Source organism: Strix aluco, chromosome 1, assembly GCF_031877795.1.
Source record: "Strix aluco isolate bStrAlu1 chromosome 1, bStrAlu1.hap1, whole genome shotgun sequence".
NCBI lineage: Eukaryota > Metazoa > Chordata > Aves > Strigiformes > Strigidae > Strix > Strix aluco.
In genome coordinates, this window is record NC_133931.1 from 76472773 (window position 1) to 76486354 (window position 13582).

The 13582-nt window shown below is 40.3% G+C and overlaps 1 protein-coding gene and 1 long non-coding RNA gene across 9 annotated transcripts in view; one reads left to right on the forward strand and one right to left on the reverse strand.

The window, feature by feature from the left end:
• GRB10 (growth factor receptor bound protein 10) overlaps positions 1 to 13582 on the forward strand; it is a 150367-nt gene that overhangs the window by 51176 nt on the left and 85609 nt on the right. For 7 of the 8 annotated variants that reach the window (XR_012623396.1, XR_012623399.1, XM_074825355.1 and 4 more), the window contains exon 3: positions 10408 to 10501. Coding sequence is in view for 5 of the 8 variants with exons in the window: in XM_074825355.1 (XP_074681456.1) it covers positions 10408 to 10501 (94 nt within the window). In the remaining 3 variants the exon portion in view is untranslated. Of the gene's footprint in view, positions 1 to 8454; positions 8514 to 10407; positions 10502 to 13582 lie in introns of all 8 variants that reach the window. The other variant, XM_074825405.1, reaches the window with a different exon arrangement.
• On the reverse strand, positions 5369 to 7289 carry LOC141933362 (uncharacterized). The gene is made up of 2 exons (XR_012626074.1): positions 7179 to 7289; positions 5369 to 6173 (listed from the first exon to the last, which is right to left on the reverse strand). It is a non-coding gene; the product is annotated as an uncharacterized LOC141933362 (long non-coding RNA).

Sequence of the window (13582 nt, forward strand, 5' to 3'; positions counted from 1 at the left end):
AGAGGGATAAGACACTGGTGCACTGAAATATCCAGGATGACCCCTGTTGTTAGTCTTACCTTAATTTTTGTTTTGTTTTCTTTCCAACTGTTGTGAATTGACAATTTGTACGTAGGCAGCACTGCAGCGTAGTTTGTATTAGAAACATTGTCCAACAGTTGCGAACACTTGGGAGCAGCGACTTTATGAAGTCTAATAGAGCATCACTGTTGAGGATTTTAATTTTTTTGAAAACTGTTTTGAACATCAGTGTGAAAGGTGCAGTGATGCAATTTTCTTAAAACTGAAGGTCAAATGAGATTCAAACATGATTAAAGACATCCAGAAATACAGGCATCTTGTTTTGTTGGTAATAGTTGGTGGGGTTTTTTTCTGATGGCTTGCAAAGTACCCATATATTGTGGACTGTTTGTTACACACCATCATTTTGATTGCATAAATTACTGATTTTCTCTGAAAGTAGAACCCTGCCATTTGGTTGGGGTGAGTACAATGCTCTGTTCCAATACAAGATCTGATACTGGGGTGTTAATCATGAAAATGTGTGATTGTTGTGCTTTAGAGATGAGTCTGTGATTTCTGTGGATTTTGGGTTTTTTGATGGGTTATGGAGCTGTCAACTGTGTATAAATCTTTACCCCATATCTGAGATTCTCAAATATCTTTTTTGATAAAGCTTGCTGTTCTGGAGATGTGTAAAGAGTTAGTTCTGTATCTAACTGAACGCGGGTCACCTGAACTACAAATGTCTTGTCTGAGGTGGGCAATTAGTTCTGAAGCAGATTACACCATGTAACAGGTAAATGGTTCTTTATCTAAGCAGAAAGGTGTGTGGTCAATATAATTAGGATCATAGGTTTGATCAGATGGGACAGCCATTTCTAGACCTAGTTAATTACTCATGTAGTGCCAAGGATGACTCTTCAGGGAAGGAGGGGTATCAAGCACACCCTAAACTGCAGCAGTTGAGCAAATTGACTAGAAAGAGGAGAGATAAGGTCCATATCACTGATAGTTGAAGCCAATAAGGATAGCAAAGTAGTTTTGTATGAAGTTGTTCAACATGACATTTGAAATTAATCATATTTTCAGTTTGAAGACCTAAAGAACAATTTCATTAGCAATCTGAGAGTTACTTTGCTCGCTGGCGTCTGGTAAGTTTTAATGGTCTTTGTGAGCACAGTAGCTCTTGCCCCATGGAAGGTTTGCCATTTTATCAGTTCTGTTGAGGACTGTGAAAAATCATCTTTACCTATTGGCCTGTTCAAACCCTCAGTCTGAACCTGAACCATCAAGAAGACAAAAGGGGATAGCACTATTGCCTGTAAGAAAGCAGACCCAGATTTAGGTGAGATAAATTCCTTTGCTCTGTGTTTCATGATACTTTCATTCCTTTGTTAGTCTTGAGTTTTCAGGACTGCCTAGCTATAAGGGTGCATACACTTAAATGTAATTTAGGTTACGGCTGTGGTTGCCTATTCCCAAAGTGTAGAGATTTTAATCTCTCTTCTTAAAGAGAATGCACTTGTATAGATATAATGGTTCCTTCAACCTAGATAGCATCTTCCCTTCTCTCCTCCCTCCCCTGGCTTGAGATACACAGATGTGTTGCTGCGGTGCTGGATCCCAAAGTCCACCAGGTCATCGTTTCATGGACTCAGCCTTTCAAGGTTAATGCAGGGCATCATCGGCCTGTGCTGGGACAGACTGTCCAAGGCAGTTCGCAGAACATCTCCCATCCACTTGGTGTAAGAGTGCTGTCAAAACCTGACTCCCAAAGCCAGTGTTGTTGGAAGCAGCTGGCCAGCAGCGAGGCTATAACTGGAGCCCTAGTAGATTTGATGCCAAGTAGAACAGATGAGCTACCTTGTATTTCACAGGTCTGAGCACGGGAAGGGCAGTGGGTTGAAAAGGATCAAATATCCTGTACCTTCTTTCTGTGTGTTACTACTTCCCCCAAAAGAACATGTGAAGATATTTTTTTTTTTTTTTAGGGCAAGCTGAAAGAAAATAATTTTGAAGACACTTTTTTAGAACAGACAGGTGTGTTAGCAGTTGTGTGACGTGCTGAAATTTTCCATAGCACCTGGGTACAAATATTTCCATTATACTACTTTTAATCTTTCTGATGAGGAGGGAATATAATCTGACCATACAGAAACTTAGACAAAACATAGAAGGTGACCCTGGTAAGGATTCTTGAATAGGCTAAAAGTTTTACAAGCAACAATACATCATTATGGGTTGCATTACTCCCTTAAATTGCATGAGCACCATCCAATATAGTAGTTAACCAGTATGGATTGCTAAATTCTGTTAGAGCCTTGTTGTGCTTTTAACTCAATTTAAGTAGTGTAGTCTACAGTTCTTTGATAAGAGAAGATCTCACTGAAAAGCCTCTTTAAAAAGAAGATGAATATGACATAGTTATTTTATAATTTCTTTGGGTAACAAAACTCAATTTTTCTGTTTAATTCCTGTTGGTAAATACAATTCTCCCTCATAGAAAACAGGTTTTTCAGGGACTTTATTGGTGGAGTCAGTATTGACCAAAACCAAAGAGCTTGGAACATGCAGTAAATTAGGGTTTTAGTAGCTTTGTCAGTGGCAGTCCCTTGCCAGTGAGAGTGACTTGCTTTGGAGGTAAGGCTAACTTACAATTAAGTACAAGCTAAAGATAATCAGGATCTGTGGGCACCAGCAGAAGAAACAGAATTTCCATATAAGCATATAATTTTCTACTGTGAAGAATTTCCTAATATATACTTCATTTATTCAGTGGTGGTTTGTTAGAAATGAGAAGGAAGCTAGTTTGTTTTAAAAAAAGAAGCAAAAAGACACTTTATCAGGAAGTAACTGCTTCGTTTTTATAAGTGCTTGCTAGCTGAAGACAGCTCTAAGAAGTGATTGCTTTCACTGAGAACCTTGTGCATGTTTCTTTTCTCTATTTCAAGACTTTATTTTAGCTGTAAACTATGTAAACTGTCTCTAACAGCCGTGGTGGTTTTAGTCTCATTAAAAATAGAACAAAGCTTTTAGCATTTCTAAGCCTGTCAGTTGGATTCCCTCCTTGCTAGCTGATTAAAAGACAGCAACCATGATGCATTGGATTTTCTTCTACCATAATAAATGGCAGTCTGATCCAAAAACTGCATGCTGTGGAATATACTATCCATTTTCTCTGTGCAGAGTGCTGGGAGACAACTAAATTCTTGCAGAGGTGGTTAGTTTCTACGAGGAGAGGACTGTATCTAGTGATAGAAATGTAATTTGACGTAGTTCTTGACAAATTTTGGGTTCAGTAGTGTTGAAAACCCTGCTAATGCCAGTCTCGCAAAGACCAGCCTAGAGAAGCTGAATCTAATGCTAGCGTGTATGCGTGCTGTAAAAGTGCATTGCTGAAGCTGTCAGCTAATGTGGTATGCTCACTCCTGCCTTACTAGAGAAAAGCCTTTTATGAATAAACTGCTGCTACCAGATACTGTTGGAGGTTGCTAATCATGGTCCAGCTCTTGCCAGATTAGATTGATTTATTTATTTCCTGGGGGCTGAAGAGCTACTTTTTTGAAAAAAAAAAAGGAAGAAGGTGGCTAGTAGGTAACAGTAGTTTTTGGTGTGAAACAGTACTGTTGTGATAGCAGTTGCAATGCAGGTAATGACAAAGTCACATAACTGGTAGTACTTCTTAAAATAAATCTGAAACATCTTCAGAAAAATAACTTTCTGGCTCAGCTATAGCAGTATATTGTATAACTATATCAGTCCATGTATTTAAGAAAGCTTTTTTTTCCTGGTATAAGAAGAAACACTTCACTGACTTGGGGTATGCACACTATGTGGTTTTGGTGTTGACAAACAGGGTCCAAACCCCCAATTTTTTTCTGAATTGAAGGACTTCCTGGTCAGTGGGTTATTGAAACCTAGATGGGGGTCGGGAAAGAAGTTCCTCCAAGGTCAGACTGGCAAGCCTTTCTGCCTTCCCCTGTATCATGGGATGTAATATAATTCCTGTGATTCATTTAACAAATTCCCTGCCACTGCAGAGACATAGACCACGGACACAGGTCTGTCTTGTCAGTCTATCATTCTCCTTCTTTCTCTGCTAATTTCTGGTATGTTGTGTTTCTTGTAGCTATTGTATATGTTGTGTGGTGGGCTGGTAAGTCTGCCGAAGGCTGTATGAATGTGTGGATAGCAATAGGTCTGTGCAGCCTGCCAGGTTGTCGCATGTTTTCAGTGATTTGCAGCACTGAGGATCGGAGGTGCTGCAGTGTGTCAGGAGGAATGTGCTACTGCCTTTGCTGCTCCTGTAATTCCAAGATGGGCTTGTTTGTTCCTGGTCTCTAGGGTTATCGCTCTCAGTCTTAACAGCCAGTAACTGTAAAATCAGAAGGATTCCTGCAGTTTGTGGCTTTGCTACTTCAGGAGAGAGAGCCTGACTTTTGACAAAGCTAAGTGGCTTTATTTTAAGCCCTTGTTTGTACAAGCTCTCTTAGCAATGGGAATGCTAAAATTCTAGGTTCACAGTTACTCTGTTGACTTACTGAGCCTTTCAGTTGGCTCTTACCTAGTCAAATGACTATAGTTAAGAGGCAGGAAACCTAGTTACAAGTCTTTAATTATGTAATATGTGGGTTGTCTGAGAATGCGCTTTAAAGTTTTTTGCCTAGTGTGCAGAGCCTGTTTTTTCTTTATTTCTGTGACATGTTAAGCACTGGCCTGTGGAAGATGTGATTGGAGCTCTAGCAGAAGACAGTAAAAAATAAAAACTGTGTTTGGTAAACTTGAAATCGGTGGCAAAGCAGTGACTTTGGACAAACCCAAGAGCCTTGCTCTTCCCTCATGACTGTACTTGGGACAAATTTCCTCAAGCTCTGGGGTGTCAGCAGACTGAAAATATGTTGTACCTTTGGTAGGAGACTGTGCTACTGTATTTAGCCAGTAAGAAGCCAAGTGACTTGAATCTTTTAAGAAAGGAGTGTCATATGCATTACTAATTGATCTAGAAGGTGGAGTTTAGATTAGAGCTTGAACGTTGGTCTGGATCTGTCAGGTGGATTTCTTCCTGTAGTAGCCTATGTGATTGCCTTCATAGGGCTAAGAGAAAATTGAGTGACAGAACAAACTCTGTGGATGGCTACAGATACCAGTAAGCTATCAGAAAGTTTACTTAAGTGAATGGCACTTAGCATAATTGAGTCTATTCTCCTCCTTGTACATTTGATGCTTTAAGTAAACCAAAGCTGCAAAATCATGGTATAAAGAAGTAGCATAGCTTAGAAAACAATGCAGAAAGTCACTTTACATAATTGCAAATAGTATTTTCTTTCAGAAGCGAAGAATCATATGAAGCAGTCCTCAGAAGAAATGCTGCTAAATCTGTTTATTGCCTAAGGAAACTCCAGAAGCATGTTAAGAATGGCAGTACTGGGTCACATAAAAAAATGTTAATCTACCCCAGTGTTCTTCATCTAAGAGCAACAAGTTGCAGATACAAAGGGTGTAATTTCTCACAGTATCCCCTTCCTGCTTCTGGAGCCTGGAGCTGTGTCCACTCTTTCACAGCCCTCGATGGGCACCCCTTCAGTAAATTTCAATAATTGCTTTTTTTGGAAACCACTTGAACACTTTGCAATAGTTTCCTCAGTCTGTGCTAGCAGACTGTACTTCATTTTGCTTTATACAAGTTGCCTGAACAGAGTAGAGCTAATGACTTGGCTAATTTTCTCTTTACGCTTGACTAGTTTTAAGACCCCCACCTCAGTGTGATAAAGTAGCACCGCCAGGTAGGCAGCAAGCTTCTGGCACGGCAGGAGTGCCTCTGCAAGCTGAGGCGTTATCTGCCTTGATAGTCTCCTAAACCACAGTGGGACCCGTCAGCATGTCTGACTTGACTTTCTGTTGTGCTGGACAGTGTACAAACATCAGAAGTATGTCATGATCTTAATTTGTCGCTGTAGGACTGCTGGCATGAATATGCGTGACTCTTGCTCAATTGAACCTTTTGTTCAGGGGCATGGCTGTGTGGGTTTGCAGACAGCTACAGTAAATCCAAAGCCAGGGACTGTTGTCTTGGTGGTCTGGATGTCCTCAGTCTGGCCATGCTCCCAGGAGCTTCCAAGAAGCTGTGCTGCCACTTGCAGCCTTCCTTCATCTCAAACTTCCGGTGACTGCTGAAGTTAAAGAAAGTTGAAGCCTTCGTTAAAAGGGGATTTCCAGACTCTAGAGAAAGCTGCTCTGTCTCTGCTAATGTCAGGTCCCTTTCTTCACAAAGGAAGAGGGAGAAGGGAAGTATAGATCATACTTTATTATTTATACTTTCAGATCTGCTTCCTCCCTTCTCTCAGCCCTATTTACCTGTAAGATTATCCTAAATGACTGGCTGGATAAGCTTTGCTGAAGGAACCAAGACGAGAAAAGCAGCAATAAAGTAGTAGCAACACTCTGGTCAGCCTAATAATGCTGTCTCATACTAATAAATACTCCTCTGAGCTAAACTGCAGGTGGGAACAGTAGCACTTGGAGCTGAAGAAGTGATTAAAGAGCACGTGTGCAGAGAGCAGAGCTGCTATAATATGTGGCTGTCTGATTCTCTGATTAAAACACCAGATTTAATGTTTTCTTTGATAACTGAAATGCTTATCATGCTAGCACAAACAGCAGCAAACATTGTATGTCATAGTTGAAGGAGTGGAACTTGAAAGGCTTGGTTATAGATTGAAAAATAAATCCAGATTGTCCTGGTTACTGATACGTAGAGATAACACTGTTTATAAGTGGACTTTGGCTCTTAATGCAGTGCAAGCATGTTGCATTTTGAATCGTGCAATGTAGGTTTGCAAAAGGACACTGAAATCTAATGTGTAATGACAGTGTGTTTGGCTATATGAAATGGTAATGCTTTAAAGGACTCTAAAAAATAAACCCTGCTTCAGATCCTTCTAGCACTCTTGCTAGTCACTCAATTAAATCATCCTTGGTCGCAGATGCTGACTGACAGAGAAAATAGTACATGCAAACAAGTCGGCAAGGGCTAATGCTCAGCTAGCTTCTAAAAATACTACAATAACTGGATGGTACAGTAAGTTAAGTAACATGCTTTAATTTCATATTGAGAGCATTTATTGGAAGAGGGGGGAGATCTGGGGATTAAAACATGGAGCAAACACATGACTTACCAGGAGCCTTGTTTCAGCGGCAGTGGGGGAGATGGTGATGGACCAAAGCAGGTGCCCACCTTGCTGAGGGCCTCGGCCAAGGCTCCAGGCTGGAGCCCAACAACAAGACTGCTGCTCGCAGGGAGCAATTATATAACTTTTTTTCCCCCCTTCCTTCTTTTAACCTTGTTCCAGTGTTTGTCTGATCTCTTCTGCAGCTGGCCAAGTGCCACTGTTTGTCTGTGCACAACGGACACAAACAGATTCTGGAGGGTCATGTGAAACTACCTTGAGCTCTTTAAATTACACCGCCCTTACTTTTTCTCCTCTGCTGCCCACATTGCTTTAACAGGTGTGGCTTTGTTTATGCATGTCTGTTGCTTTACTTTAGCACCTGGGTTGTACTGGCCCTCAGTGCCCGGAGGAAACCTTTGGTTCCATGCTTTGCTACAGCTGCAGAAGTCTGCAGACCACCTTCTGGGCAGGGGTTTGCACCTAAGAAACGGACAGGGGCATCAACTTTGTAAGGGCAGCACCAGCAATCATTAGTCATTGAAACATCTGCTTCTGAAAACTTTGATATATCTTACCGTGACTTTAAGATTTGTGAATGAGTTGTGGTTTTTGCCATCTTCTGGTACAGCTGTAAGGGGATTCCAGAAAGGATGAATCTTATTCCTGTAAATTATTGGCAATTTCTAGTTAAAAAAAAAAAATCTGTTTTAACTGAAGAGTTCTGTGCTTGCAGCCATCTGTAAGCCTGAAATAAGGTGGTCTCAGTTAAGTGTTTCTGTGTTAACTGCTGTGGGAAACCCAGAGGTAAAAAGATGCATCTTGGCCACATCTCATCCTCTGTTACTACATAGTACTGCATGAATCTTGCCTTCCACTAGCAACTTTTATGTCTTGGGACAACTGAAAACACATTTAGGTATTTAACAAATAGCTTATAACTGATTTTCCTGTTGCACCTTTTGTTTCTGTTGGGATGCCCTGTTGCTCTTCCCAGCCGAGAGGCAATACACCAACTGCATCTGCCTGTCTGTCTGGGCTTGTTCCTGGGAAGTGGAACTAACGCTGCAAAATTGCATCAGTGGGGTTTTAGTTACCTGATAAAAATACATGATGTTGAATTGCATGGGGGGAAACGCACAAGGAAAACTGCACTAGGAGGAAGGCTGTTCTGCTGCTTTGTTCTCCATGACTGTGATGTTCACTGCTCAACCTTTGTATTAGGTTTGAAATAACTGAAGACCAATTGACTTCAGCTTTAAGTTTTGACTGAAACTTTTCCTAGATAAACATCTCCCCCCCGTTGTCCTTGGAGCCTTTGAAAGAATTGTGCTAAACTTTCTGGTGAGAAGAATCTTGCATTTGTATGTGCTTTCTGCTACCTGCTGCCTTCTCGTGCTGCAAGTCCCCAAGTTTCCTGTCTGAAATTTAAAATTGAGATGTTGTGGGCCAGGTCAGTGCTGGCTGTGTGGTATCCCAGCGAAAATGAGATATATCCAGTGAAAACGACTAGCGCTCCAACAGCAGTAATGTTAGATTGCGATACCCTGTGGTTGCAAGGGATTTGACAGACAGGAGCTCATGAGCTGCTTGTTCCTAACACTTATTCAGTTAGCTCCAGTGAAGGAGCTGACAAATATTGCCATGTTTCAAGAAAGTAAAAACAAATACAGTCATGCTGACAGGAGGTCTGATTTTTTTTTTTCTTGATTCCTAAGAAGCAATTACAAAAACTTCTGAGATTAGCTAGATTAGCTCATGAAACAACAGCCGGCGTTGCAAAAATCAGTGGCAAGGGTGTAAAGAGTGACAAGGCGAAGTAGCCAGTATGGAGGCAGAAGGCTGAGTGGTCCCAGTTGTATCTGGCATAGATAGATGGGTGCCATATGTATCTTATCATATATTGTTTACTTGTAAAACGCTCCCTTAGTCATACCACTGTTGGCAGTTCTTGTCTTTATAAACGCCTGTGGGCTCCTGAATTGATCCCTGATGGCAAAGGCACTCAAGAGTGCTTCAGTACTTGCATCAAAGCTCAAGTATTTGCTGTTTGAGACCAGTCTCTCTGAAGAAGAGATAATATAATTTATTTCATATCCTGTATGACTATATACAATTCTTATCCCCAAACACCACATCCATTATGTTTTTGAGCATTAGCTTATGTTCTGTAAGCTGGAAATGTTGGGCTGAGAGCTCACAGTTGCACATAGTTGAATTGCTGCTCACTGCATGCATGTTATTACTCTGCCATAATTACGTCATTTGCTATGAAGGTGGTTCTTATGTTTTGACATAAATGCGGGTCATGCTGTTGTGTATTTATCCCACACTTTGGGCACAGCAGGAACATGTATACAGTCACGTATATCACTGCAGCATGGTTTATAGACAGTGATCTATTAATGTAGTCAACTTTATGCACTTGCTTCTGTTTTTCCATACCCACCCTAACTGGTATATGCAAAGGTATGCCAACTTTGTAGAACTGTATACCTGCTCTGAATTTCCTTCTTATACTTCTAAAATTCAGTGTGACTTATCTTGCTTTTCTTCTTTTTTTTTTTTTTTTGTGTGTGTGCTTATATTTCAATTTTCCTGCTTTCCCCTAGTCTTCTTTTTGGCAAGTTCTGTGAGAAACCGTGGTATTTTAGACTTGGCCAAATTCAGTCTGTGTTAAAACTTCTTGAAACCTGATCTTGTGAGAGTTCTAGTACGAAAAAAGAAAAAAACAACCAAAAAAATTAAAAAAGCCCAGGTCGGCATCCAGAGCCATGGATGTTTATCTAAACTGAACTTCTGATTCCTCTTGAGGTTTGGTAGTTCACTACTGAATCTGTTTCAGTCCAGTTAATTAGTTACAAACCCCTAAGCCACAGACTTGGAATTAAAGAAAACAAAGCCCCAAGCCTCCACATAATTTGACGCAAGAAGAAACTTTTGTTAAACTAAGAAGTGCATTTACATCACTGTTTCCCAGTTTGAAGTGCAAAACTGGTGTACAGATGAGCCAACAGCATAGTTATTGATTCTGGATTCATGCCACCTGTATTAATGTGATAGTCTAGTGTCTCCCTATAATCTCCCCTGCCCCCTTCTCCGACATTGGTTTCTCCTTTCAGAGGTATGGCAGGGCTTTTTTTTTTTTTTGTATCAGTGGTTTGGCTCTGTGCAGTGTAGCTTACAGGGAGTACAGAATGCCTGTTTTTGATACGATTTTCTGTTCTTCTGTTTTTAGGACAATGTAGATCAGACTTCAGCTCATGGTCGGCGGGATCTGGTGGAACCAGGTTTCCAAGAACCATCTAACCGCATCTCACTGAATCACCAAGGTAAAGAACAGTGGGTGGGAATCCAAGCTTCTTGGGGGGACGAAAGACAGAGCACTGTGTATGCAGAGATAGTTTTACCTCCATGTTGACATCTTTTCCTTCTCATTTAAAAAAAGTACTGGATGGTTGGAGGAGGAGAGCTGGGAAATAGCTTTTTGTCACAACTGTCCTGTGAGCTATGGATGAAGACCATGAAGAACTTGTGGTGCATCTCAAGCCTTGTAGCCCAAACTGGGATTGCTAGCCTGGGTGGCAGGTATATTCTCCTGGTTTTAGGAGGGGAATGAGGGAAGTACTGAAATTGACTTCAACAGTTGTAATGTTAAAGTTGCATTTGAAAAATCTTTAATTGCTATAAAAAGGGTTCAGGGTTCTGGTTCAACTTTTGCAGTAGGAGAAAAGAAGAGGAAAAGTATGTTTACTTGCTTTGCATGACAGAAATCAGCTCATTTGGAGAAAGAAAGTCCTGAACTAGATGTAAAATAAATCTTAAAAGTTCTTTGCCAATTTCTTTCTGTTCAGATACCTAAAAAAACCCAGTTACTATTATAGCAGGGACTTTTTAGCTCAGCTGTAATTTTTTTGCTTTGAAATAATTAATAATAGAGAATGTCATCTTAACCAGTGAACCCCCTTACCCTCAGGGTTTGTGATGGACTAATTTGGAACCAAGTCCTTGAAGGTCATCTTCAAATGTTGTTTCTTCAGTGCAGCAGCTAATAGTATTGCAGTCAGCATAAGGCTATTGAAACAAAAAAGATTGTGAACAAGTTACTCAAAATGTTTACCAAATAGAACATGTTTAACTTTTCCTTTAAAAATCCAGCTTTTGTTTGCCAAGAGCAGCAAGAATGGAATTTCATGACTTGTAGATCCTCAAGACTATTTAATTTTCACAGACAAGTCCCAGAATGTAATGAGAATTGTGCTTTAATTTACTCCCCCCTGCCCCGAGTCTTCCAGTTTTTGCTTCCAGTTGAAAATAGAAGATAACAGGTTGCCATGTTATCCAGTCTAAAACTTCTAGTAGCACAGGCAGTGTGTTGTGACGTGCTTGCGTGCTTACAAAACAGAATTTATAAATTCCATTTTTGATTTGTATTAGAATGGTACTGTTACATTAATTTCACCCACCTTGGGATGTACAAATTCTGGATCAGATCTGTGTAGGTGACTTCTGAAGCTATTTGTAAATATTGCCCTTTAATCAAGGGATTTGAGGGGGGGAACACATCCTGTGTGGTCTGAGTTCATGCATTAGAGTGAGATGTGGCTGCTGCTTAGGAAGTCTGAACATCCATTGAAGAGATAGGTAATATTGTATTTTAAAGGCAAAATGCTAACTTTGTGGCCTGACATTTTCCTTACAGAGTAATACTTCCTTTTCAGAACCTCCTTTTCCTCTATCAATATTGTAGTACTGCAGAAGGATCCATACAGCGCTTAAGGATGTGGTGTAGTTGGAAACTGATAGTGCTAGGTTAATGGTTGGACTAGATGATCTTCAAGGTCCTTTCCAACCTAGATGATTCTGTGGTTCTGTGATTCAGCGTCACCTAATGAGTGGCTCTGCCTCAGCTACTTTGAGACAAACGTCGGTGTGCAAACCGGTCCAAATTCATTTAAGAAACAGCTATCTTTAAAGAGAATGCTTTTCTTAGAGTTACTGGCTATTTAAGGCCTCTTTATAAAGAAAGACCCTGTTAATGTTTTTCCCAATAGTTTCAGAAGCAAAGATCACACTTGCACCCATAGTTTGTTTGGGATTTTTTCCTACATCGGCTGACTGATAGCAATCAAATCCTGTATTTCTAAGATCTCTCTGATTTTGTTGCTGAAGTAGGTATTCAGCACATTATTAATCTTGCCTGCCCCTGTGACCATGAAATGCTGTTATGTTAGTAACGTGGATTAAGAACTGAAACCAGAATGCCTAGAGGTGGCCTTTAATGCTGCGCTGGGCTGTAGCACTTCGGTATCTTTTTGAAAATGGAAGTGACCATAAGCGTGATGTTATGTCACATCTTGTGTGTTTCTGTCCAAGTGTGAGTATCTACACTCTTACATGGCTTACGAAATACACATTCTTCTCCAAGAACTTGAAAGTGCAAGTATTTTAAGAGCTGCCACATATTCTAGTAACTGATTAATGAATAGAAAAATATAACATGAAGAGCTTCAGAGAGAGTTGTGACGTGGTCTGAACTAGCTCCTGTGCAGTCATATTAGTCATACACTAAATAGGAAGATTAAATTATTAACATAAAGTGGGTTTTTAAGTTCCATGGCAGCTGTTTGCTTTTTTCTTTTTTTCACCCTTACACTAAACTGTCTTATCCGTTACTTTCTATTAAAGCTTTGCTGGCACTGACTTTGTAAAACTTAAGAGTAAACCTGTGTCCAGGAATAACTTGCAGGACCACTGCTTGCATTTAATAAATGAATGTTTGGTGGTATGTCTTGATTACATTGATGATAAAGATATTTGTAACAGATGATGGCAAATTTTTCTTCCAGTTACATATAATGTTATTAGCTGACTTCAGCTTATACCAGCTAACGTATTTAAAGCTTTTGTTCCTGTGTTTCCCAAGACCTTTAAGGAAAACTGATTGGCTTGCAACAGAGCTAGTTTAATACATATTTAACATGAGCGGAAATTGTGGAAAGATTAGAATTGGCTAAAATATTTCCTGTGTTAAGTGCTCCCTGCCTTTTTCCCTTTAGTGTACTGTGCTGTAGCCGAACTTTGTGCAACTGTACTTATTACGTTATTTTATGTATACTCTTCTAATTCATACCTGACCACGTTGCTCAGTGAGCACAGCAGATTTGCCAGTTTCTGTTGAACATTAACTTATAGCCCTTTGGTTTTCACTGGGAGAGCTTTGGAACAAGCACTTGCAATTCTGAACCAGACCCTGCTTTCCACGGCCTATAAAAATGGTGATTAGCTTCCTCCCAGGCATCTGAATCCCTTCAACACAAGCTGGAAAAAGAGCATTCAAGTGGAGACTGAGATATCCCTGCCAACTGTCCCTGCATGAATAAGCTCTTTCTTGTGAAGGGTATTTCAAGTAC